Source organism: Giraffa tippelskirchi, chromosome 6 (genome assembly GCF_054371585.1).
Source record: "Giraffa tippelskirchi isolate mGirTip1 chromosome 6, T2T-mGirTip1v1.2.pri, whole genome shotgun sequence".
Taxonomy (NCBI): domain Eukaryota; kingdom Metazoa; phylum Chordata; class Mammalia; order Artiodactyla; family Giraffidae; genus Giraffa; species Giraffa tippelskirchi.
This window is the reverse complement of record NC_137280.1, coordinates 32,048,870-32,076,057: the sequence shown is the minus strand read 5'-3', so window position 1 is coordinate 32,076,057 and position 27,188 is coordinate 32,048,870. Positions and strand designations below refer to the sequence as shown.

General features: G+C 38.6%; 1 protein-coding gene across 1 annotated transcript in view; it reads left to right on the top strand.

Annotated features, from left to right (window-relative positions):
- The window catches only part of LOC145511662 (uncharacterized), a 703,222-nt gene that overhangs the window by 154,611 nt on the left and 521,423 nt on the right, over positions 1 to 27,188 (top strand). The window contains exon 3 of the mRNA XM_081505273.1: positions 18,595 to 18,739. Within this exon, the coding sequence (XP_081361399.1) occupies positions 18,595 to 18,739 (145 nt within the window). The remainder of the gene's footprint in view (positions 1 to 18,594; positions 18,740 to 27,188) is intronic.

Genomic DNA, 27,188 nt, shown 5'->3' with positions numbered 1-27,188 from the left:
AGTGGTTTGCCATTTCCTTCTCCAGGGAATCTTCCCGACCCAGGGATCGAACCCAGGTCTCCCGCATTGGAGGCAGACGCTTTAACCTCTGAGCCACCAGGGAAGTCCAGCAAAGCATAAATGGGGAGAAAGCCCTGCTTATTCATCTGAAAATTAGACTTTAACATTTCCTAGCATAAAATTCAAAAGTATTGCTTTTAGTTCTACTTTTTGGACCTAGCTACCTTAATTTAAAAAATTGTATTTTTATCTCACCTCCATACCTAGATTATAAAAATCTTTGAGAGCAGGCACCATATCCTCTTTCTTTTCAAAGAAATAGTTTTTATTAATGTAGTTTAATTTATTTAAATAAAATTTGCATGCAATAAAGCTGCACATATTTCAAGTGTACAGTTTGAGTTTTGACATGTATTTACACCCAATAACTACCACAGTCAAGATGCTGAACTTTCTTAAAATTTATTTTATTTATTTATTTTTGGCTGTGCTGATTCTTTGTTACTGCTCTGGCTTTTCTCTAGTTGTGGTGAGCGGGGGCTGCTCTCCAGCTGCAGTGTACAAGCTTCTTATTGCAGTGGCTTCTCTTGTTGCAGAGCACCAGCTCTAGGGTATGTGGGCTCTAGTAGTTGGCAGCTCACAGGCTTAGCTGCTCCGGGCCCTGAGGGATCCTCCCAGACCAGGGATTGAACCTGTGTCCACTACATTGACAGGTGGATTATTAACCACTGGGCCACCAGGGAACCCCAAGACACTGAACATTTCTAACACCTCCAAAATTTCTATGTGATCTTGTACCTTGTGCCTCACTGTGTGTCCCTTATGTTATGAAATCACTTATCTATTTCTATTATTATAAATAAATTTTCTTTTTATAGACTTTTATAAAAGTGTAAACATACAGTATATGCTCTTTATTGCCTGGATTTTTTCATTTAGTATAAAAATTTTGAGTCATTACCTCTTGATGCAAATATTAGTAGGTGGTACATTTTGACTGTTGAGTACTATTCCATTGAATGGTCATACCATATTTTGTTTATCTATTCACTCCTGATGGATATTTGGGTTATTTCCACTTTTAGAATATTACAAATGAAGCTGCTATGAACATCTGTAAACATGTTTTCTTATAGAATCAGGATATAGATAGTGGATTCACTGGCTTATAGATAGTGTTTGTTTAAATTTTTACAAATCTGCTAAACTGTTTTCCAAAGCATTTGTACAATTTGACATTCCCACCAACAGTTTATGAGGCGAGATCACCCCCAGCACTTGGTATTACAAGTGTTTTTAATTCTAATTCTTATGAAAAGTATTTAATTTATGTATATCACTGTTTACTTTTTTCTCATGATATGAACATTTTTTTCCATGTGCTTGTTATCCATGTATGTATCTTTTAGGACATGTCTGTCAAATCTTTTGCACATTTGTAAACTGGCACGTTGTTAGAGTTCTTTTTAAAGTCTGGATTCAAGTTCTTTGATATAACTTGCAAATTTTAGCTTCTTGTGGAATTTTAGGTCATTGAGAATTTGTTGTATTTTTCTGCTTCTTTGTGTTTTGGGGTATTTTGGATTCTACCGTAGGCATTCTGAAAGTTTTATTGTATAGACTCTGGGTTCTATTATATTCCTCTAAGAAACTTTGTTGATGTTTCCTTTTTTACCATCAAGTAATTTGGTATAACATAAGCTATAACTCTTTTCTTACTTTCTGTGGGCAGTCATCTAAATTTTAGTTCAATTCTTTAGGCCTTTGCTGTATTGCTTTAAATCTGTCCCATATATGCTTGGTTAAAGGGTCAACCTGAACCTTTTAAAAAAGTTTTCATGCATAGGATTAGGGATTTACCCCTCTGGGATTCTCTTTCCACCGTCCATCCAGTGTTGGCTGTTGTGCAAACTGTTTCCTTGGTTCTTCTTTCAAGAAAGATGGGGCTTCTCTTGTAGTTTTAGCTTCTTGAGTTTCAATAAACTCTGTTACTGCAGCCCAAGTCTGGGGCAAAACCATAGGAAAATGCAGAACTTACCCCATGCTTGTTGCCGCTCCACATTTCTATACTTTCCTCCATAATCTGCCGGCTTTTGTTTACTCTTCAGAATCTTCAGGTTTATTTATTTTTTTTTCTCAGAGTCTATAATTGTTAGAAGGGGGAAGATTGGTCTAAAAGGGAGTTATACCCCCATAACTGAAGGGAACTCCATCATATTCTGTTATCCTATCCCTTGCTCCATCTCTGTAAAGCCAGAGCAGGAGCTTAGAGATCAGGTCTCCATTTTTCTTTCTGCTTCTTCATGAATACACATAGCCAAGACAATTGAAAAGACGTACAGGATTCAAACAGAAGTTGGGAGGTTGGGGATGTGGTTAGGGGAGAGAGCAGAATTGTCAAATTTTCCTAAGTATTGCAGAATAGATATTTTGGTTCTTAAAGTCTCAATTAGTGGACTATGTCCATTTTTTCCTGCTTGTCTATAATACCTACCACTGTTGAACATCTACTATGTGCCAGATATTGTGCTTTACACATGTAATCTTTAATCCATATGTCTACAACAACTAAAGATTTTTTTTTCAACTGTCTCCTCACATTAGGGAATAGGTCTCAGGAAAGTTAAACGCACTGTGCCATAGTCACATAGTTCTAATGTGCTCATGCTTAGTCACTCAGTCATGTCTCACTCTTTGTGATCCCACCAACTGTAGCCCGTCAGGCTCCTCTGTCCGTGGGGATTCTGCAGGCAAGGATACTGGAGTGGATTGCCATGCTCTCCTCCAGGGGATCTTCCCAACCCAGGGATCAAACCCAGGTCTCCCTCATTGCACGCAGATTCTTCACAATCTGAGCCATCAAGGAAACCCAAGAATACTGGAGGGGTAGCCTATCTCTTTTCCAGGGGAACTTCCCGATCCAGGAATTGAACCAGGGTCTCTTGCATTGCAGGCAGATTCTTTACCAGCTGAGTTACCCAGGAGGCATTTGCAGCACAAATCCTCTTCTTTCTGTTACGAAGCCCCATCCCATTCCCCTCATCACCCTACTTTTCAAGCTTGGATTCAGTGTTAGTGTCTCTGCCTCTCCATAATATTTTAACATGGGCATCATTTTCTTTTGTTGACTTAGAGGGCTGTTGATTTCTCCCAGAGGAGTTACCATCTCTGCAACGTATGCCCAGATCTAAATAAAAATTGGGAACTGAAAAAAAGTCTGTATTTGAGTTACAAAAGGAAGGCCAGTCTCATTTCCCTTTTTTATCAAAAAGTGCGCTCCAGGTATTAGCTCAAATAAACCTTCAAAAAATGCTTGTTGAAATGAATTGAGTCCTTGGGAAAGTGTTTAGGAAGATCAAGTGAATCACTGAAATAACCCTGACAGTTCAAAATCATATACAACTTAAGATCTATTAGCTCCTTCAACTGTACTTTAACACATACATTGTAGCAACTTGAAACTCATTAGGAACTTGTTTTCTGACTTGTATAATCAATGGTTTGCTTTCCACTTACAAGATTTTTCTCCTTGCTCTGCTTCATGAAAGAAGAGATGAGAGCTAATGGATAAACATACACAAATCAGGGAAGTTTTATGCACTCTTAAGAAGCTTCTTAACATTTTTTAACATCTTTCAGAGTTAAAAACATAGGGGCTTAAGTCCGTGAGTTCTTTACATAATATTATCATTCTGGTTATTTCTGAAAAGGCTACAGATTTTTCTATGACTCATTCAGTGTTCACTTAACAAACATTTATAGAGCACCTGACTTGTGCCTGACACTGTTCCAAGCCCTGGAGCTAATGTAATGAAGAAAATAAAGAAAAATCCTGGCCCACCTGAGCTTACCTTCTAGTTGGGGGAAGAGATAATAAACTGTTGTTGTTGTTCAGTCACTAAGTCGTGTCCAACTCTTTGTGACCCCATGGACTGCAACACATCAGACTCCTCTTTCCTCGATTATCTCCTGGAGTTTGCTCAGATTCATGTCCATTGAGTAAGTGGAGCTATCCAACCATCTCATCCTCTGCTGCCCCCTTCTCCTTTGGCCTTCAGTCTTTCCCAGTATCAGGGTCTTTACCAATGAGTCAGCTCTTTGCATCAGGTGGCCAAAGTATAGGAGCTTCAGCTTCAGCATCAGTCCTTCCAATGAATATTCATGGTTGACTTCCTGAATACACTAAGACATTAATAAAATGACAGACCAAAAAAAGTGAAGTATATACTATGTCAATGGTGGTAAGGGCTATGGAGAAAACCAAATCAGAGAAAGGAGGTAGACAACGTTGTTTAATTAAACTAGTCAGAGAAGACATCACATGTAGATAATCTTTGAGTGGTGACCTGAAGGAGGAGATAAGGAGTCAGGCTCTGATGTATTGAGTATCAACTTTTCAGCTTGAGAGTGACAGTTTGTCATCTCTCTTACCTGACCAACGGTTTGAGGGCCTTCAGCAGAGAGATACTGAGAAGGGAGCTGCCTGGCATGTTCAAGACCCAGCAAGTAGGTCTGTGGGGCCAGCACATTGCAAGCATTGGCAGGTGGAAAGAGGTTAGCATATCATTCAGTTCAGTTCAGTCACTAAGTCGTGTCCAACTCTTTGAGACCCCACAGACTGCAGCACGCCAGGCTTCCCTATCCATCACCAACTTCCGAAGCTTGAGCAAACTCTTGTCCATTGAGTCGGTGATAAAATCCAACTATCTCATCCTCTGTCATCCCCTTCTCCTCCTGCCTTCAATCTTTCCCAGGATCAGGGTCTATTCCAATGAGTCAGTTCTTCACATCAGGTGACCAAAAATGAATATTCAGGACTGATTTCCTTTACGATTGACTGATTTGATCTCCTTGCAGTCCAAGAGACTCTTAAGAGTCTTCAACACCACAGTTCAAAAGCATCAATTCTTTGGTGCTCAGCTTTCTTTGTAGTCCAACTCTTTTGAAGAAAGTAGGGAAAACCACTAGACCATTCAGGTATGACCTAAATCAGATCCCTTACAATTATACAGTGAAAGTGACAAATAGATTCAAGGGATTAGATCTGGTAGAGTGCCTGAAGAACTATGGATGGAGGTTCATGACATTGTACAGGAGGCAGGGATCAAGACCATCCCCAAGAAAAAGAAAGGCAAAAAGACAAGATGATTGTCTGAGGAGGCCTTACAAATAGCTCAGAAAAGAAGAGAAGCTAAAGGCAAAGGAGAAAAGGAAAGATATACCCATTTGAATGCAGAGTTCCAAAGAATAGCAAGGAGAGATAAGAAAACCTTCCTCAGTGATCAGTGCAAAGAAATAGAGGAAGGCAATCAAATGGGAAAGACTAGAGGTCTCTTCAAGAAAATGAGAGATACCAAGGGAACATTTCATGCAAAGATGGGCACAGTAAAGGATAGAAATGGTATGGACCTAACAGAAGCAGAAGATATTAAGAAGAAGTGGCAAGAATACACAGAAGAACTATACAAAAAAGATCTTCATGATCCAGATAATCATGACGGTGTGATTACTCACCTAGAGCCAGACATCCTGGAATGCGAAGTCAAGTGGACCTTAGGAAGCATCACTATGAACAAAGCTAGTGGAGGTGATGGAATTCCAGTTGACATATCATATAAGGCACTTATTCTAGAAAGACATGGGGGTGCAGAGCTGATTTGAACAGAGGAGGGAGATGGTCTGACTTTTATTTGAGCAGGATTTCTCTGAATGGAATAGACTATAGGAGACCCAGATTGGGGAGGGGAGAGCATAACAAACAACAGTGGAGGCGGCTAAAATAATTCAGAGGCAGCCCATCTTGAGCAATATTTCACACAGTGCACATTGGGATGAAGCTGCATTCCACTCTCACTGACAGTTTTTTTTTAATTAATTTTTATTGGAGTACAGTTGCTTTACAACATTGAATTAGTTTCTACTGTGCAGCAAAGTGAATCAGATTGAGATTGACATCTACACACTACTACATATAAAGTAGATAACTAATAAGAGCCTACTGTATAGCATAGGGAACTCTTCTCAATACTCTGTAATGACCTATATGAGAAAAGAATCTAAAAAGAATGGATATATATATATATATATATATATATATATTATATATACATACACACACACACACATATATATGTGTGTGTGTGTGTATAATTGATTATCTTTGCTGTACAGCAGAAATATAACATTGTAAATCAACTTACTCCAATAAAAATTTTAAAAATTGTTCAGAGGCAGTATCCTGAAAGGTTGGACCAGGGTAGTGATAGGGGAAGAGGAAAGGAGTGGTCACACTCTGGATTTGTTTAGAAGGGAGAGCCAGAAGGAACTGCTGAGTGTAAGGAGAGCAAAAGAGAGGTCAGGAATGCATCCAAAACTGTGGCTAGAGCACCAGGACCAATGTAGTCATCAGTAACTCGGAGAGAGAAGGCCTTGAGAAGAGTACATTATGGAAAAATAAGAGAATAGTTTTAACCTGTAATGTGTGAAATGGCCATCAGACATCCAAATAGTTAGACACAATGATGCAGAGGTTAGGAGAGAGGTTGGCCTAGAGTTATGGTTGTGAGAGTTTTGAGAATATAGATGATGTTTACTACCATAAGGATGATTAAGATTGCTGCCAATTTCTGGAGTGCTATAAAATTAGGAGATCCAAGAGATGAGGAATGATAAGGACAATAGGCTGAGCAGGTGAGGACAGTGATACAGGTGGCAAACAAGGAGAGTGTCCTGAAACCCAAATTAAGAGAGTATTTCAAGCAAGTGAGCAATTAGCGAGTCAGATGCTCCTCACAGGTCAAATAAGGTGAGGAACAACAACACGGAGGTATCAGAGATCATGATCACATAAAAGCAGTTTAGTTAGAGTGAAGACTGGTTGCAAAATATTTTAGAGATAATTGAAAGAGAGGAACTGTTGCTGGTGAGTATAGAGAATGTTTTCCAGGAATTTTCCTCTAAAAGAAAGGCAGAGAAATAGAGGGTACCTGGAGGAAGCTGGATGGTCAAGAGATTTTTTTAAATTTAATAAGATGGGAGAAATTACAATATGGTTATATGCCCCTAGAAATGATCGAATGAAGAGAAAGAAATGATGGTGCAGTAGAAAGTGGGGAAAATTACTGCCAAATTCTAGGAGTGTATGCTCCTAGAAATGATAGAATAAAGAGAAAGAAACGATGGTGCAACAGCAAGTGGGGAAAGAAAGGGGATGGAATCTAGTGCACAAGTGAAAGAGTTGGCCTTGGATGCGAGTTCATCCTAGAGTAAAGAGGAGAGAGGAGGGAATGCTGAGTGTTTGGCAGAGATACAGGCACATGTGGAATTTTCATTCTAATTGCCAAAACTTTTAGTTGGTAAGAGGAAGATTAAAAACTTTAAAACTGTGTAGGCACGTAACATAAAGGCATAGTAAATATTAATAATTTTTAATTGGGAAAAATCAAAGCTGGAAGAGGTCAGCTTCTCAGGTCTTTCATTTTTCAAGATGATAAACCAAGACCAAGACATTAACAAGCTAGTTGTTGCTTGAATTGATTTCATCTCATAATCCTGTGCTTAGCTCATGATGTTGTGTTACTTTGTTACCTAAAAAGGTACCTACCATCTGCATTGGTAAACACAACATTTTAAATGGAGTATCTGTTTGTGAAAAAAATTTACATCAATAAGCAATACATACACCAAGTAAGCATATTGTATTAGGAAATCCTAAATTACAGTCTTTTATATTCTTTCACCCAGCCATCACAACAACCATGAGTTATGCATTATTGTTACCAATTTTGCAGATAAAATTAGCATCTCAAAGCAGTTAGCTAACTTGGCTAAGAATCCGCAGCCACAGGTAGCAGAATCAGATCTGAAATCCAGGTTTTGTGACTCGAAACCTATATATTCTCTAATATATTTTGTTATTTCTAGTAATGAGATCTCAAGTCATATTCCTGAGTTATCCAAAAGTTTCTATTATCTTTAATGTCTTCTATTAAAATAGGAAAATATATGTCAAATGGAGTTAAATGTGCTAACACTTGAGGGAGTCGTTTCAGTTGTCTGAAGATACAGCTTGTCCAGAACTCCCCTTTTCCCCATGATAAATGAGATGTGGAAACATGAAAGAGAACTGATGTTTAGAAGGCAACAAATGAAAATAACTTTTGGGGGATGGATTTAACTTAAAACTCAAACAAACACACTTAAAAGTTACTGATGCTTTATGGTATGGGAACATTTTTAATATTTCTTAGACCTTGAAGTCACTGGTGGAAAGAAAACCTGATATTTGAGAGATGTGGTATAAGAGATGACTCCAGAGTGTGTAGCTTGCAACCCAAGAAGCTGAAAAATCCAAATATTTCAGAATCAAAGTTTTTGCATTAGTTTTGTGCCTGATACTCACAATCCAACTAATGTGAGCAGAAGCTAGATTTCTCAGGACCGCTGAAGTAGAAAGTTGATTGGGTAGCATTACCCTACTTCCTCTCATTTAACCTTGAGACACATGCTATTTATCCCTGGGTCAGTTTATCTCAGTCTGGGTGCTAGACTGTTCCTTTGGATCTTTTGTAGAATTTTTGTGGTCTTCTGGGCCAGTCAGATATCTCTGTGATTGAAACTGAGGTTTTGCCATCTTATTGGTAGGAATGTATCTCCTACCTACTTTCTCATCTTAAACTTTTGGTAGCTTTTCACTGTGGTGAAATGTTTTTGTCAAGAAGTAATAACAATAATGACAGTTTATGGAGTATTTACCAGATGGTAGTCATTTTACAGAACACTTTAAAAATGTTTTAAAGTGTAAAAACCTTTTAAAGAAAAGGTTCATTTTATTCTACCAATGATCTTATATAAGTACTATTCAAATATGGTTGCTTGGTATGTGTTTTGGTTATGCACATTCTTCTTCATGTTCACTTTGATATCTGTATTTTTCTTGGAAGTCCAGAATTTATACCTTGGGATAGTATATGAACAGTGGAGAATCTGAGTTTAATGACTTACTACATCAGAAAATCTTTTTTTTCTTTTAGAATGTAATACACACATACATATACACACATACACATATATGTGCTATGGGTGCATGCTCAGTTATGCCCAATTCTTTGTGACCCCATGGATTGCAGCTCATCAAGCTCCTCTGACCATGGGATTTCCCAGGCAAGAATACTGGAGTGGGTTGCCATTTCTTTCTTCAGGGGATCTTCCAAACCCAAAGATCAAACCTGTGTCTCCTACTTTGGCAGGCGGATTCTTTACCACTGCTCCACTATATAAATACTTTAGTGTAACTCATTGTGATACCAGATTTATTAGTATTCAATAAGTATTTGTGAAACTGAACTTGATCTTGCATGTCTCCATCCAAATGATAATTGTGCTACATTTCCTACCCATTTCATTGTCTATGAAGTAAAGCCTATTCATACTGTATCTACCAAGTCTTATAGGCTACTGAAAACTCAACATATCCAAGAGAAATTCATCCTCTTTTGAACCATAGATGGTTCATGTCATCAACATCTGCCTAATCATGCAAGCCAGGAATTTTGAAGTCATCTTTTCTTTGCTCTCTTTCAATAATCCCTTTCCATCCATTTCTGTCAGGTTTGTCACTACTTCTCCATACCCTTGACCACTGCCTTATTTTAGTGCACCATATTTTTATCCAGGCTTCCACAGCATGCTCCTAAATGGCCTCCGTGACTTCTTTTTTCCCCTGTCATTCTACACCCTGTTACTAGAGTTATTTTTTTCTAAGATACAGTTTTCATCCTTTCCCTTTTGGAAATTTTGTCGAGTAAAGTGTGTATTAGTTGCTCAGTTGTGTCTGACTCTTTGCAACCCCATGGACTGTAGCCTGCCAGCCTCCTCTGTCCATGGAATTCTCCAGGCAAGAATACTCGAGTGGATAGCCATTCCCTTCTCCAGGGGGTCTTCCTGGTGCAGGGATTGAACTCGCATCTCCTGCATCGCAGACAAATTCTTTACTGTCTGAGCACCCAGGGAAGCCCAAAAGAAAGTGTTAGTCACTCTCTCAAGTATAAGATGGAGTCTAAATTCTTCAGCACAACAGTTCAGAAGTCTGTCTCTTTCAGTCCCATCTATGGCCTCTTTCTCCAGCACTTCCTTCAAGCTCACTGAAATTCTTAAGTCCCAGAAACATGCTATAAACATCTCTGCATCTATTCTTTTACTCACACTGTTTTCTCTGGCTGGTGAATTTCTTTTTTCCAGTCTTGGTTTAAACATTATTTGTTGTTCACTCGCTCGGTCATGTCCAACTCTTTGTGACCCCATGGACTGTAGCACACCAGGTTTCTCTGTCCTTCACCATTTCCCAGAGTTTGCTCAAACTCATGTCTGTTGAATCAGTGATGCCATCCAACCATCTCGTCTTCTGTTGTCCTCTTTTCCTCCTGCCCTCAATCTTTCCCAATGTCAGGGTCTTTTCAAATGAGTCGGCTCTTCCCATCAGGTAAAGTATTGGAGCTTCAGCATCGGTCCTTCCAATGAATACTCAGGACTGATTTCCTTTAGGATTGGCTGGTTTGATCTCCTTGCAATCCAAGGGACTCTCAAAAGTTGTCTCCAATACTACAGTTTAAAAGCATCAATTCTTCGGCGCTCACCCTTCTTCATGGTCCAACTCTCACATACATACACGACTACTGGAAAAATCAAAGCTTTGACCATACTGACCTTTGTTGGCAGAGTAATGTCTCTGCTTTTTAATATGCTGTCTAGGTTGTTATAGCTTTTCTTCCAAGGAGCAAGCGTCTTTTAATTTCATGGCTGCAGTCACTGTCCCCAGTGATTTTGAAGCCCAAGAAGATAAAGTCAACATTATTTACTTCTAAATAAAGTGTGGCACAAGTAATGGGTTACCTTCCAAAATTTGGAGATACAAAACTTTGGTTGCTGTCTCGGTGCTCAGCCTCTCTTGCTCTCTCATTTGCTTTCTCTGAGGGAAGCCAGCTGTCAGGTTGTGAGTTGCCCCATGGAGAGGCCCATGTAACTTGAAATTGAGCGTGGCTTCTGTCCATAAGGAAGTGAGACCTTGGGTCCAATAGCCTGTGAGGAACCAAATCCTATCAACAAGTATGTGAGGGAGCTTGGAAGAAGATATTTTCCCAGCAGTAGAAAAGCAATATATTCTCTTTGATATCATGGTATCACTATATCACACTGTCCTTTGAGAAAGATTTATTTGAGGTCTCCTTCCATGGGCTACCCAGGCACTACGCTAGGCAGTAATTCAAAAATCAAAAAGGACAGGTCTCTTCTTCTTCCTCTTCTCTCCAAAGCTGCTTCCTGTCTGCCTGCAGGCAAGCTCTGGTCTTCCCTGTCCTATACAAATAAAAATGAAAACCCTGAAAACTCTTGTCTCAACACTCATCTCTCTTCATCTACTTATCAGTTGCATGATGAGTCCTTAGAACAAAAAGACTGCTAGTGTGACGTGGACAGAATAATAAAGGGAATAATACATGAGGTGGAGCCAGAGGAGAAGGTTATTAAGACTCACCTAGAGCAATATAGGTCATGATGCAAAACTTGGTTTTACACTAAGTACTGTGAGAAGATAGCATCATTAGTGGTAACCAAATGGCAGTTTTATCTGTTAGGCATTAAAACTTTAGTGGCTAGACTAGTATATGACCTTGTCAATAGCTTTTTTAAGATCTGGGAAAAAATTCAGAAGGTTTCTAAAAATTTCAGAAATCTTTCAAAAAATTTTTAGAGAAGCTATATATAACAGGTGACATAGGTGTGATTTTATATGTTTGAAATGATATGGGGTGGGAGCCTCTAAACTTTAGAAACTAAGGAGGTCTCTAAATTGCTGTGGATCTGCTTTCAAATACCTAAAAAGAACAAAGTATCTCAGGGGACAAAAATGAATCAAAAAGTGAATAATATATATGTATATAAGTATCTGTGCATAATATCCTGTAGGTCTCTGAGATAGTAAAAATGTATGCATATACATAATATTGGATATTAAATATTATATATTAAATATATATTTCAGGCAGCTGTCATTTTTTTATTTGTATGTAAGATGCATGGAATCAAGACTTCAGCTACAATATATACCTCACTAATATATAATCCTGCCCCTTGAGTAAGGATCGAGTTTATTTTCAGTGTCGTAACAAGATATATCTGGCAGTTCTTAAAACTAGACCCAATAAATATTTACTTGATATTTTCCTTGACAAGTATCTGAGAATTTATTTTCTAGTTGACTAGCAGACTGGGCTACATTTTCCCTTTGTTAATTTTTGTATCATATTTATTACATACATATAAAAACATGCTCTTATGCACAAATACACACAAACATACATATAAACACACAATTATAAAGATCAGGCATCTCACATTGCCAAAGAAAATTGAAGTGAGTTTTTGCTTTTTCTTTATGTTCCAATATAACTTGGAACCTTGCCAGCCACATCAGAATTGGATACCATCTGTGAAATTAATTTGAAATTCACTAGGTTTAATTTGCTTGCCTCTAAATCAGCCATGGCATCCTTCCAAATTTATTTTTCCAAGTTTAGACTTTAATTTTATTCTGAGATCCTTCTCCTGAGTGTATTTTGGTCCCTTTCACTAGAGAACTCTCCATTTTAACCTTAACCGTTTATATTTCCTGTCTTCCCAGTAGTTGAGTTAGTAGTTTGTGTCTCAGACTAAGCCTTAGTAAAGTTAAGAAGGAACAATGTTCTTTAGTTCAATAATTCCCAAGTCATTAAAAATTTTAGTTTTTTTAGTTGCTGGTTTCTACAAATGTTCAGGCTTCCCCAGTGGCTCAGTGGTAAAGAATCTGCCTGCAATGCAGGCAATTTGGCTTTGATCCCTGGGTCAGGAAGATCCCCTGGAGAAGGAAATGGCAACCCACTCTAGTATCATTGCCTGGAAGATCCCATAGAGAGAGGAGCCTGGTGGGCTACAGTCCATAGGGTCACAAAGAGTCATACATAACTGAAGCGACTGAGCATGCACCCACTCTACAAATGTTTGGCTTGATTTGGAAGCTGTACATGGCAGGGAAGATAATGAAGGGTGAAAAAAAAAAATCAACACAGCCATTTTTAACCTTTTTACCCCAGGAAATCCTTTTCAGGTCTCAGGGAGTTCCTGTATAAAATTATTATTAAATCTATAGCTGTCAGTAAATTAGTTGAGTCAGTGAGTTGTAGATATAGCAAACCATTAATAATCCTCAACACTTTTTTGAGTGTAGAAATGTGTTTTTCTCCAGGTCAGTTTATTTGACCAACGCTTGAGGTATTCTTTTTGTACGGTTCTCCCTTCTCACATTCTAATACTAGTCAGTAGTGAGGGTGCAGTAAACATCAGTTCTTTTGGCTTTTAAATTCTTGCTTGATTTTTTTTTTTTAAACTTCATCCAAATAGGCTTGAAAGGCTTATCACTAATTTCTACCACTGAGTTGCTGAGGATCTATTGTACAAGGCAGATGACTTGTAGAGAGTAGTTTTACTCCCTGCTTAAAACTGAAAATATCTTTGTTGCCAAACTTTCTTAAAAAACTCTAGTAGGTAAGCTCAGTTTAGCTTTTTTGAAATTATTTTTTCTTTCTTTTTAATATTAAAAAAATTCATAAGGCAAAGATAATAAATGTCTGTTAAATAATTGACTTAAGCCAGAAGAGTTTAATTTGTTGAAAAGTAGGCTTGGTAGATTCAATAAAAACCCAAATAGATTTTTTAACATGTCATTCATATATGAAAATTGTTGACAAGCATTATTAATACATTGACTTATTGTACTAACAGTGAAACCTTTACAACTTCTGATACTACATATGTCCTCACATTTTACCCACTTGAACATAACATCCTGGCATTATTAGGTTTTTAACTTTTATGGGCAATACATTCTACCACTGAATAACTTGGCTCCTGCTCCTTTTCACTGGGAAAAATTATATCTCTATATTTCTATAGACATTGATTTTTTTAACAAAAGCATTGGCATTTCATTGTAGTGCCAAACTTTATGCATGTGTGTGTGTGTCTATTTCACTAGTGCAGTGAAATGACTCACAAGATTATAAATCTTCATCAGTAGACATAGACTGTAAACCAAAGACTAGAATTCTTCTCTTTCGCCTTATATACCTACCTTAGAAATTTAAGCACATTATATCATCAGACATGTTATTAAACCCAAACATTAATAATATATAAAATATAAAGGTATAGAAAACCAAATGAGAAAATCACCCAAAGCGTAAAAACTTCATAATGAAATTGAGTTAGAATTTACACAATTCATATTCTGTAACATTCACAATAGCAAAGTGGCAGGGGGTGGCTAGGCCATAAGATATGAAAATTCCTTCTTTAAGATAGAAATTTCTCATAAGTTGGTTGGTGACACATGATGGGAGATTAGGGGAAATAAGCTGACACTGTCAGTCTCCTGTTCTCTTTGCACTTTTGTGCAGTTAAGTGTTCACCAATTATCAGCAACCTCCTTTATCCCACATCAAAAACTGAAAATTGACTTGAGCAGATGAACTCACGATCCTACTGAACCCTCCCATTCAGGACTGACAGACCTATATCAAAATACCTAACAGGGCCATTCAGTCACTACTTAACCTCTGCAAGCACTAACACTGAGTGGCCCAGTAAGTTTAAAAGATACAGTGTTTTGTTTTTTTTCTTTCCAATTACAGACTCTGTTGTAGAACCCTTAACTACACGGAATCCTTCTGAGAAATACTATTTTACAATTGAACAATCCCACCTCTCCCTCCTTCCTTACTTTGACTAAGAAGTCAAAGATTCTTTTGTGCATCTACTGAAGATACACATCCTTTTCTGGTGATCTAGAGCTTGACCTATCAGCCAATGCATTTCTGTGGGTGGATACAAGTGTGGCCAATGTGGAGATGCACTACTCAGTTCTTCTTTCAAGATACAATTCCCAGCCCAGCTGCAAAGGGAGCGGTTAGCTGACAGTCTGCAGTGCCATGCTTCTTCCTCATGCACCGCAGTATTTGAGCCAGTCTTGCTGTTCTCAGGTCAATCCCTGGCCAGTGACGAAGCAGGCTGATGGAATGAGGTGCTAGCCATTTCTACCCAGTCACAAGTTCCTCCAACAAACAATCTTTGTTCCAGAGTTCTCCTTTGGACTAGCAGAGACTTGTGACATCTATATCACAGTTTAATGCCAACCGCCCCCATCTAACCCAGATTCCTTCCTTTTCCTTTTATAGGAGTTAGTCTCTAAAAAACTACTAACATTCCAAAGTCCATCTCAGCCTTTCCCTCCTAGAGGATCCAACGTAGCATAGTTGGTACCAGGAGTGGCTGAAAAAACAGGCATGTAAAATGGTGCTTTGGAAATGGACCACTCACTGACTGGCTGGTAATAAGGATCTTATCCCTCACAGATAACCACTAGTACAAAGTAGTGGCCTAATTGTTAAAATGTTTACCCATGGGGAGCAGGATGTTGAGCTGGGATGGGACCTGTCCTGACTAGGGCAATAGATCAGAGTTTGACATGTACCAAGAAATAATAAAGATTAAGGCAATGGAATTGGATGGTTATTACTATGTTGCATTGAATATCTTTGCTAACTTCTAAAGAAGCCTTCATCTTATGCAAAGAAAGCTGATTGTCGACTTCAAGATTTGATACAGTGGCTGAACTCCAAAGATGAGTGAATGTTTGAATGAGGCAGACCTGTTGTGTCAAAGTCAAAACAAGTTGGGAAATCCTAGGACCCTGGTTGGACTTTTGGCCTAAAGATTTGATTTGCCAGACTTATCTGGTCTTCTGACTTCGAAGAAGTTACCCACTCCTTCCCTTAAGAACTAGCAAGTCCTCCCCCAACTCCCACCAAACTAGAAGACTAGACAATAGGTTTTCCACAAAAGAAACAGCTTCTGCTGCTTTCCTGATTCCAGGTCCTTAATCATGGTTAAGTAGCAGCATAACTCAGCCAGAGATGAGCTGCATCTGATAAAGAAAAATAGAGCTGTACTCCCAAGGAGCCCTAAGACAAGCCATCATGGACAAGAAGGGGCTGGGGTGGACCTTTTCTTTCTTTTTTTTTTAAAAAAGTAAAACTAGGAACATTTAAAAGAAGAATTATGAACTTAATTATAAATAATGTTAATAATAAGAACATTCAAGGACAAAAGGCAGGAAAAGATAAAATAAAAAAAACTTTAAAAAATATTCACATTACAAACCCAAGGTGTACATGGCAATGGATCCACCCACTCCCGCTTAAAAGGTACTATAATCTGAAATATAAATATAATTGTTCTTGTCCCTTTCAAAGAAATTTTTTTCCTCAGTGCCCCCATTCAGTCATAGCTCTGAGTGTGTTCTGGAGACTAAGGGTGCTTGAACAAAGCAGTTCAAACATAAGATTGGTAATTGGAGAAGTTATTGACTCGGGGACACTTGTTAGGGGTACAGAATTTAACCTCATTACAACAGCCCCAGAAGATGGTGCAAACTTGTGGCTAGGATGGCTCCTACAGCCTAGATAAGGCAATGACTCATATAGAGTGAGGTTGAAATGCTTAACATTGCCTAGCAAAATACACTAGAGAAGGGAATTAAAAGGCTGAGTGAAGTAGACAAGCTGAAATGGGTATATCATTTGAGGCAAGAAGAATCAGCAGAGGACTATGTTCCATGGACAGGTCCCCAAATCATACTTTCACCTAGGTGGTCAGGAATTCACTGGTGAGAAGAATATTAACATCACTGTGGAGTCCAGTGTTGGCTGTCTTCTGTAAACCAGAGTTGAAGGCAGAAGAAGCTGTCATTGAAATTGGCTCACTAATAGCAATGCAGATATTTGAGATCCAATATAATGATGTCCAGCACCCCATTCCAGTACTCTTGCTTGGAAAATCCCATGGACGGAGGAGCCTGGTGGCTGCAGTCCGTGGGGTCACTGAGTTGGACACGACTGAGCGACTTCACTTTCACTTTTCACTTTCATGCATTGGAGAAGGAAATGGCAACCCACTCCAGTGTTCTTGCCTGGAGAATCCCAAGGGACAGGGGAGCCTGGTGGGCTGCCATTTATGGGGTCGCACAGAGTCGGATACAACTGAAGCAACTTAGCAGCAGCAGCAGTCTTACATTTAAGTTTTTAACCCATTTAGAGTTTAGTTTTATGTATGGCATTAGGGAGTGTTCTGATTTCATGCTTTTACATGTAGCTGTCCAGTTTTCCCAGTATCACTAATTGAAGAGAAAGTCTTTTCTCCATTGTATATTCTTGCCTCTTTTGTCATAGATTAGGTGACTGTGAAAAGTGAAAGTGAAAGTCGCTCAGTCGTGTCTAACTCTTTGGGACCCCATGGACTATACAAGTCCATGGAATTCTCCAGCCCAGAATACTGGAGTAGGTAACCTGTCCCTTCTCCAGGGGATCTTCCCAACCCAGGGATTGAACCCAGTGTGGATTTATCCCTGGGCTTTCTATCCTATTTCATTGATCTGTATTTCTGTTTTTGTGTCAATACCATACTGTCTTGATCACTGTAGTTTTGTAGTATAGTCTGAAGTCAGGGAGCCTGATTCCTCAAGCTCCATTTTTCTTTCTCAAGATTGCTTTGGCTATTTGGGGTCTTTGTGTTTCTATCCAACCTAGTGTCTGTCATCCAGTGTGAAGTAAGTTAGAAAGAGACAAAAAGATATCATATATTAACGCATATATGTGGAATCTAGAAAAATGTTACAGATGAACTTATTTGTAGGACAGGAATAGAGATACAGAGGTAGAGAAGAGATATGTGGACATGAGGGCCAGGGGACGGGGAGGTGAGATGTATTGGGAGATTGGGGTTGACATATATACATTACCACGTGCAAAACAGATAAACTAGTGGAAACCTGCTGTATAGCACAGGGAGCTCAGCTCTGTGCTCTGTGGTGACCTAGATTGGTGAGATGGGCGATGGGAATGAAAAGAAGGTCCAAGAGAGAAGCGATATATGTATACACATAGTGATTCACTTTGATGTACAGCAGAAACCAACACAACATTGTAAAGCAACCATACCTCAATTTTAAAAAAAAGAATATATTCATTTTATTGTAGGCAATAGGGAGTCATTAATTTTTAAGGTTTTTTTTCTTTTTTTTTTTTGTAGAAGATTAGCTTAGCAATAGTTTCTATAGAAAATTTGATAAAGTCCCATGTACACAATGGACTGAGGATGTTGAGTGCTCTTAGAAAGATAGTTTAGCCTTTTACGATTTGTTATTCCTCCCCCATCTCACCTCAGATATACTCATCCAAAACATTTGTTGAGGATTTCCCTAGTGGTCCAGTGATTAAGACTCCACACTTCTGCTGCAGAGGGCATGGGTTCGATCCCTGGTCTGTGAAGTTCTGCTTGCCACGTGGTGAGGCCAAAAAGAAGAAAGAAAAAAAAAAAAAAAAGAAAGCAAAAGCAAACCATGTGTCAAATCGAGGGCTTGGGAGAAGAGGAGTGAAGATGGAATTGTGTGCATGGACCTTTTCCATTTTGTCCCTGCTTGATTCAGAGCTAATTTTTTCTTACTTATAGTTTGCAATGGAGTGGCTGTTTCATCCCTTGTTCCAAAAGACTGGGAAAGTCGTTTCCATCAGTGCCTTTGTTGCTGCTCAGATCCACTACAACCAAATTGCATGTCTTGGGGAATTCATTAACAGTGAGCTTTTACCTGTATATTGTAAGTACTGCATTGCCTGCAAAGGACTCTTGAGTTCCTTGGAGAATCATGTTAGTATTTATTTTTTTGCAGCTCTTTTAGAACCTCTTCAAAGTGTTTGACTTCCAACAGACTGGAAATATTTTCTAACAGGAAAAGTAGTGCAATTGTTATTAGACACAGAACAGTGAACATTTGTAGTAATCAAGATAATCAAAGCAAATAAGGTCTTTTAATACAAAATTTTGCTTCCATGATCAGGATAATGGAGTTAATCCTGTTGTTTGCTTGCAATAATAAATATTTGTGGAATTAATATATGAGTCATATAATTTGTATTAGAAAACAGTAACACAGTTTGCCTTAATTGAGGCCGAGAGGGAGAAATTACACTTCGCTCTGCAAACTCTCTTGTGTCTCTTAGTGAAATCTTGTTATCAAACAATGTGTAAATATAGGCCTAGAGGTGACTTCATAGGTTGGTATTACTTGCTTTTTTCCTAAATCTAGGTAGTTAAGAGTCAGGAATTGCCTTCCAGTTTCCAGTGCGTTTCTCCTGGGAGTAAGGCCAACTTAGTACTTGCCTAAGAGCTCCCTCCACTGGAGGCTGAGATTTAAAACTTTCTGCCTAGTGTTTGCCTTCCTTCAAGACAGTCCCCTTCCTGCATAACACCTAGTGCTGGCAGATTAACGCAACACAACACTGAGTAATGTCACTCAGGAAAGCGGCACGTAAGCCCATTTATCAATCCAAGGAGGCTGAACTGGAGAGAACAAGAAAAACTCTTACAGCTCATCCTGTCATTCTCAAGTCACATGGCTGCACAGAATATGTTCTTGGAAGCCTAGAGCATAAACTGACTGTAATCACATACCTTCAAGGTCTTGGCCCGGTTTTTCATCAAATGCACTTTTTCATGAATTATTGCTTTCGAGGAAAGTTAGAGGTTTACATCCCCAAAGCTCTATCTCAGGGTCACTCTATTTTCTTTAAGAAAGTTGACAGATTTGGCTGTATTTCTGAAAGAATGAAAACTTACTATATTTAATGTTGTTTTAGGGCATTTGGGTTAATCAAAGAGTCTGGTTAATCCTGAGTGACTGCTTTTGTCATACTTGGATTGCTTATTTTCAATGGATTGGAATAAAATAAGACCAGGTAATTAACACAAACTATATAGGTCATGTTCAACCATTCTTAGGAGGTCTAGGGTTCACCATTATGAATATTCATTACTAGCTGTGTAACCTCTGTTAACTTACATAAGCATTTTGAAAATGTTTCTTTGTCTAAAAATGGAGAAATTTAACACATTACTTACCTCTTGTACCAAACAATAAATTAAATAATGAATGTGAAGTGCTTTGTAAGCCATGAAACCTTTTATAGGAGGTATGACTATGAGGTAGATGTTTTCAGAGTGACTGACTGAACTTTGTAATAAAATGCGTGAATGAATATCATGTGTAGAATTAATATCCTTTCTGTAGAAACACACTCCATGCCATAGAATGTACAAGTGCTGGTTAGTAAAGAGAGGTGGTTAGCCAAATAATATTTGGCCCAATAGAAAGTATTATCTTTTCACAGAATAGAAACACATTAATGATTTTTTTTTTCAACTGATGCTATATTTCTGAACTCAGTTCTTTTCCATTTGAAAGGAAAGAGAAAAGGTGGAATTTCACCTTGCAGAGTTTGTTGTGGTTTGCTCTTTTAAGTGAGCAAATGTTTCTAACCTATCATAGTTTAATAGGGTCTGTGAAATTTGAGTGTCTTTGCATAAATTACACTGTCAGAGTCAACATAAACCAATTAATCCATACAGTCCTTCAAAAATAAATTGGATCCCAGGGCTGCATATGTGTATGTACCCATTTAAATTATCTACTTCCTAACACATTTCTCCTTCCCCCATGTCACAAACCCAATCACATCAGTAGGAGCTCAATAAATCTTGGTTGAAGGTAGTCATTATGCTTACATATCATAGAAATATCAGGCTCCCTGGAAGAAGATTACAATTAATATTAGAATTTTTCAAACATTGAAAAAATCAGAGGCACCTAGCATGTGAGCTACTGAAGTATCCTTCAGGTGTTTTTTCTATAGGGTGAATACTTCTTAACTGGAAATCAGTATATAATTTGCTCAATAAATGCTTGCTGATGGCTCTGATGTTGTATTATTTCAGAATTTATTTCATTTCCTATGACCAAATAAGGTGAGAACCAAACAGTCTCTCTTCAGAGGTTCCAATTTCACTATATTTATGTATTTTTGAGAGTTGCTTCTCATTACCCCCATCTTTTCCTCCTTTCCTTGTCTTTCCTGGTAGAGTGATGGGCTTCCCTTTCAGTGTTAAAATAATTCTTTGTAAATTCCGCAACACATCAAATCTTTCTCTTTTTACTTCTTTTTCAAGGAGACTCTGACTCCTTGGAGGTATTGTTTATGTTTTTACTGCCGAGGGTAGGGCCCCTGTCCCCACCTTGCTGTTGTTTTTCAGTCGCTCAGTCATATCCGACTACGGACTGCGGCACGCCACGCTTCCCTGTCCTTCGCCATCTCCCGGAGCTTGCTCAGACTCATGTCCATATGTCATCGTTGTATAACGAGAGAGTAACAAAAGAAAATATTTTGATTCTCGCACTGCCTTGTTAAAATCCTTGAAATGTGACAAGGTAGTATCCTTGAGAAAATATTCTTAAGATAGGGGCAACCACTCACTTGATTTAATACTTTGCCTATAAAATCTAACTAGAAAAATCTGTACTTCCCCAGGGGATAAAAGTAAACGATAATTTGGTTGTTGTTCTTTAGGGCTGGAACATTTGAAGTGAGCAGCTGGGATGATAACCTCCTTGCACTTTGTTCATACATAAGGAAAAGTGAAAATTCTGAAAAGACATCTGTATTGTAAATCAAAATACACTGCTGAAATCAATGTAGAGTTGACATTCTGCTTGCAAATATTCTTTTGAGATTGGTTCTTGTAAATCTCTTTCCCATCTGGTTTTTATGTCTGCTCTGGGACTTGTATGCACATAGTTGTCTAGGATCTGCTCAGAATGTTGAAATAAAGTACGTGGTTTTTAATAAAAAGTTAGCCGAGAGGGGAAGACACTGTCTTGGTCATGTCTAAACTGCTTGTATATCTTGTGGTTTGGCTTAACTTTTAGAAACTTTGGCACATCTTTTCTTAGAAAAAGAAAACTTATTTGAAGTCATGAAATAATCCTACCCTACAACTTATATCTTTATAAAGAACACTTACCAGAAGGATAATTTCTATTTTTAAACACAGGAAGAGGGAACAGCAGAGAAGAGTTGGTGATTGCAATTTCCTCTCTTAGCATAATCGGACTATTTCCATTAAATTAATGATGGTGAAGAATAATTGTTTATATAAAAGTTTCTTTTGTTATTGAAAGTTAGCTAATTTGAGAATGTCTTCTACTTCCTAGAAGATAAATGCAGTGCTGACAAAGGAAAACAAATCAATCTAACATGTGTCATGATTTTTAAAAGCCCATAATTATAAAGTAACATCTGGAATTAATATTCCTCCTTGAGTTTTATGAAGGAATGGCATTGCGAATGGGCTCTTCCATGTGAGAACATAATCACCATTGTCATCACAGAATGTTTACTCAACTCCAGTCCCCAATTACAGGTTGATGGTTAATCTTTATGCAGCAACCCATCTAGGATTCATACAAAGAAAAAGAGACATCATCCTACTCCTCAGAAGTATTCAGTCGTGTATGTGTCGGGGCATCCCAGAGGTCACCCAAATCTCATAGCAACAGCAAGTCTGTCATGTATCAGGGCCTTAGATTTATTTTTCAACCAAAATGGGTAAACCATTTGCAAAATGGAATATTTAAAAATTCTCTACTGATCCTTCATTTACCGTTAGTGACTTCACAATTATCTTAAAAACAGAATGGCTTTCATGCCTTGACATCTGAATTTAGAGTTCTCTTTTCTTTCTTTAGTGTAGATCAGTTGTTTTCAAACCATCATATCAATCTTGATCATTGTTTTTGTTGTGCATGTCCTACTCTTTGTGACCCCATGGACTGTAGCCTGCCAGGCTCCTCTGTCCATGGGATTTCCTCAGCAAGAATACTGGAGTGGGTTGCCATTTACTTCTCCAGGGGATCTTCCTTGCCCAAGGATGGAACCCACGTCTCCTGCATTAGCAGGCAGATTCTTTACCACTGAGCCACCAGGGAAGCAATAAAGAGATTATTCAATGGCAGTTTTGTCTACATATCCTTTTTTACTTGTTGACTTAAGATTCTCACTGTAATTCCCCATATTACACTTTCCCATGCATCTATATTCTAGAAGCAGTTTAACAGGATATGTGCTCTGTGTTGGTCTTTAGGAGGGATTTTATGGCTGGTATCCCATGTGAGACATGTTCCTATGTCACCTCACAATCCACTGTCTTTACTTACCACCTGTGCATGACAAATATTAGCTTCTCCTGAGCTCAGGAGTAAGCCCAGCCCGCAGCGGGCACTTCCTTCCTAAGCCTAAAGACAACAGTGTCACCACACACATCGTATTCCTTACAGTACGGTTGCAAAAGTGACAGTTATACTGAGACCCTACAAAGCACACCTGTTAGATTAGAAATGCTTACAATCAGGACTCTCCAACATCACACAGAGTCAAAGTGAATGACAAGGTGGGGCTTTCACTCCTAATTTTTAACCACTTCATCCAGATGTCTTGTGAAGTAAATATATTTCCTTGTGGCTACTGTTGTGTTCTTTTTTTTTTAATTTTTTTATTGGAGTATAATTGCTTTATAATGTTTTGTTAGTTTCTGCTGTACCACAAAGTGAATCAGCTATATATATATATATATACACATATATCCCCTCACTCTTGGACCTCCCTCCCACTCCACTAACCATCCCACTCCTCTTGGTCATCACAGAGCAGAGTTGAGCTCCCTGTACTATACAGCAGGCTCCCACTAGCTACCTGTTTTAAACAGGGTGGTGTATTTATGTCAAACCTAATCTCCCAGTTCCTCCCACCCTCATCCTCCCCACCAGGCCACATATCCATTCTGTATGTCTGCATCTCTATTCCTGCCCTGCAAACAGACTCATCTGTACCATCTTTCTAGACTCCAAACATGCGTGTCAACATACAATATTTGTTTTTCTCTTTCTGACCTACTTCACTCTGTATGACAGTCTCTGGGTCCATCCACATCTCTACAAATGGCACAGTTTCATTCGTTTTTATGGCTGAGTAATATTCCATTGTATATGCATACCACATCGTCTTTATCCATTCATCTGTTGATGGACGTTTAGGTTGCTTCCATGTCTTGGCTGTTGTAAATGGTGCTGCAATGAACACTGGGATACATGTCCTTTTGAATTATGATTTCTCAGGGTATATGTCCAGTAATTAGATTGCTGGGTCATATGGTAGTTTTGTACTACTGCATTCTAATTCCTCCTTATTCATTTGTTAGTCTGTCTTTAACTGTGGACTTTACTCACCTTGCTGTCTTCTATGATTCCATCCACTATTTCACATGGCACTTTCTTTACCTTTTTCTTATCTGTCATTAGAGCCACCTGCTCATTGCCCAGTAATCTCTAAATATGGTAAACCTTCTCTGAAATAGAGAAGCTTCTTGTTAACTACTCATATCACCATTGCTTGATATAGTGAGGTTGCTCATGGATCTGTGCTGTAATTGAGATATGATTGAAAGGTTGTGTGTGCATATGTGTGGTGTCAGTGTGCAGTATGCAGTAGTGTGTCTCTATTTTCTTAATTAATGATGTTGTAGAACAGACTCTGCCTGTTTGTCTCAGGAGTTGTGTGGGATGGAGTTTGCACAAACAGGTCACTTTAATGCCAGACACTTTCTCTTTCTATTATGCCATGACATACCCCCATTATGATGGCTATAAAGACAATAAAAGCTAACTTAATATAGATCAAGTCACTTCTGAAGTGGTCCCTGTCCAAAGTAATTGAAACCTCTTGGCCCATTGGGAAGAACCATCAGATAATATAAATGGTGTCAGTGGTTTACCACTCTTCAGAAACTGATTTATTTAAATGCATGTTATAGAACAGAAATATATCCTCATAGTAAGTTGATATAAAGACCTGTTTGTAAACTTGATCCTTCTTTGTTCCTCCACACTTGAATAAATAGGTAAATATTTTGCCCCACTGGGCCTCAAACATCTGGGCAAATGTGCAGATTGGTGAGAGGCACTAAAAGGTAAGCAATAGGGTAGTTCTTCTGTTCAACACTCAGCTTCAAAGGATGGAGATCAGCCTCCAGTGAATGGTCCAGCTATCACAATATTTATTTTGGGCCACGCAGAATAATGGTGTGGAAAGGAGCAAAAGGGAGAATTTGTGAGTGTCTCATCAGACATATAGACAAACACCAAGAAAAACCACACAAGTACGGAGCACATTTTTTACACAAACTTGTTTCAGCAAATGTCACTGCTTCTATCAAAATTCTATTGGTGAAGATGCGATGGACATTTTTTCCTCCTAGATTGATCTGTATATCAAAAAAGCAGAGCCCAGACAATCTCTGTAATAACTTCTGTAGAGGCTCATTTGTCTCATGTCATGGAGCATGGTTTCTGTGAGAGAAATAGAGATGAGGAAAGGAGAGGAGAAGAAATCCTGTGATGTTCTCCAGCATCACGGCCTATTGGGATGCTTTAGGACTTTCTTTCTGTGTGAAGGCTTTTAAGCCCTTAGTGAAATACATGTTAAGTGCTAAGGACAGACACTCAAAATATGAAAAATGGAAATTCTAAGAAGTCTGAATCCAAGCTGTGATGTGTCTCCACACATGTGTGCATATGAATGACAGTGTGTGCGCATATAGTTACTGCCCTATGGATTTTAAAGTTCTTAATATTAAAGGGAAATAATTTTATTCACAAATTTATTTATAAAATTTACATATACAAATATACTTTGTAGGTTTAGTAAATGCAATCAGTTGGCTTTTTTAGGGCTTTAAGAATAATATTGAGAATTTTTATCTTCATAAGAGACATATAGCATCTTTCAAGTGTTAAGTAAGGCTGTAAAATAATCAGTTATTTATTTTAATGCCATACCTTGGCTGCAGAGTAGAAAATAGATTGGAAAAGGATAAATGTAAGTGAAGTAGAAGTGTGAGGAAGCTCTTTGGTGGGTGGCTTGCTTGACCTTGGCCAGTGGAATTGGCAATTTTGAAAAGTGAAGGGTTGTGAGATGTAGTTAAGAGGTGGAATGTACAGGACTTTGGTTGTGGGGGTAGGAGACAAGAAGGTGCCAAGCATAGTTCCACATTTCAGCGTAAGCAACTGGATGAATGGTGCTGAATATTGGAGGAAAATTGCATTTGAAATTTGGGAGGTGTTTAGAAAGAAAGGTTCTGACTGGCGTACATTCAATTTATAATACTGGTGAGATGGTCAAGTGGAGATTTAAAAGAAGTTGGTTGCATTTGTCTAGAAGAAGGCCTTGCAAGGAAACACAAAGTTTAAATGGTATTTGAAGTCACGAGAATGGAAAATATGATCAATGAAAGTGAAGTAAAACACAAGAAGTGATCAAGGGCTTCCCAGTGGCCCAGTGGTAAAGAATCAGTCTGAAAATACAGGAGACACAGGAGAGTTGGGTTTAATCCCTGGGTCAGGAAGATCCCCTGGAGGAGGAAATGGTAACCCACTCCAGTATTTCTTGCCTGAAAAATCCCATGGACAGAGGAGTTTGGCAGGCTGCAGTCCATAGGGTTGCAAAGAACAACTGAGCATGCACGTAAGAAGTGATTGGGCTTCCGTGGTAGCTCAGATGGTAAAGAATCTGCCTGCAATGCTGGAGACCTGGGTTCAATCCCTGGGTTGGGAAGATCCCCTAGAGAAGGGAATGGCAACCCACTCTAGTATTCTTGCCTGGAGAATCCCATGGACAGAGGAGCCTGGTGGGCTACAGTCCATGGGATCACAAAGAGTCGGACACAACTGAGTGACTAACACACACAAGAAGTGATCAGAAATGAGAGAGAAGACACAAAGAGAGCCAAGACCAATGAAGACGTACTGAATGTCAATGTTTAAAAGATCGATTGAGTGTGAGAGGTTTCCAAAAGAAACTGAAATGGAGTGGCTGGAAAGGCAGGAGGAAAATCAGAAGGGCTTATAATTGTGGAATCGAAAGGAGAAGAATATTTCTAGCAGGAAGAAGCTGATGATAAATGGCCTGAGATAAGGACTGGAGAACGTATGTTGGGTTTAGGAACACAGAGGAAGGTCATTTATGAGCTAATAAGCAAGAGCAAGTTGAATGATGGGAACAGATGCCAGGATGGAACCACCTGATAGGAAATATGAAGTGTGGACATGAAGACTGCTTGCAAAGACATTCTTTTGATAAAAGTTGTTAGAAGGAAAGAGGGTT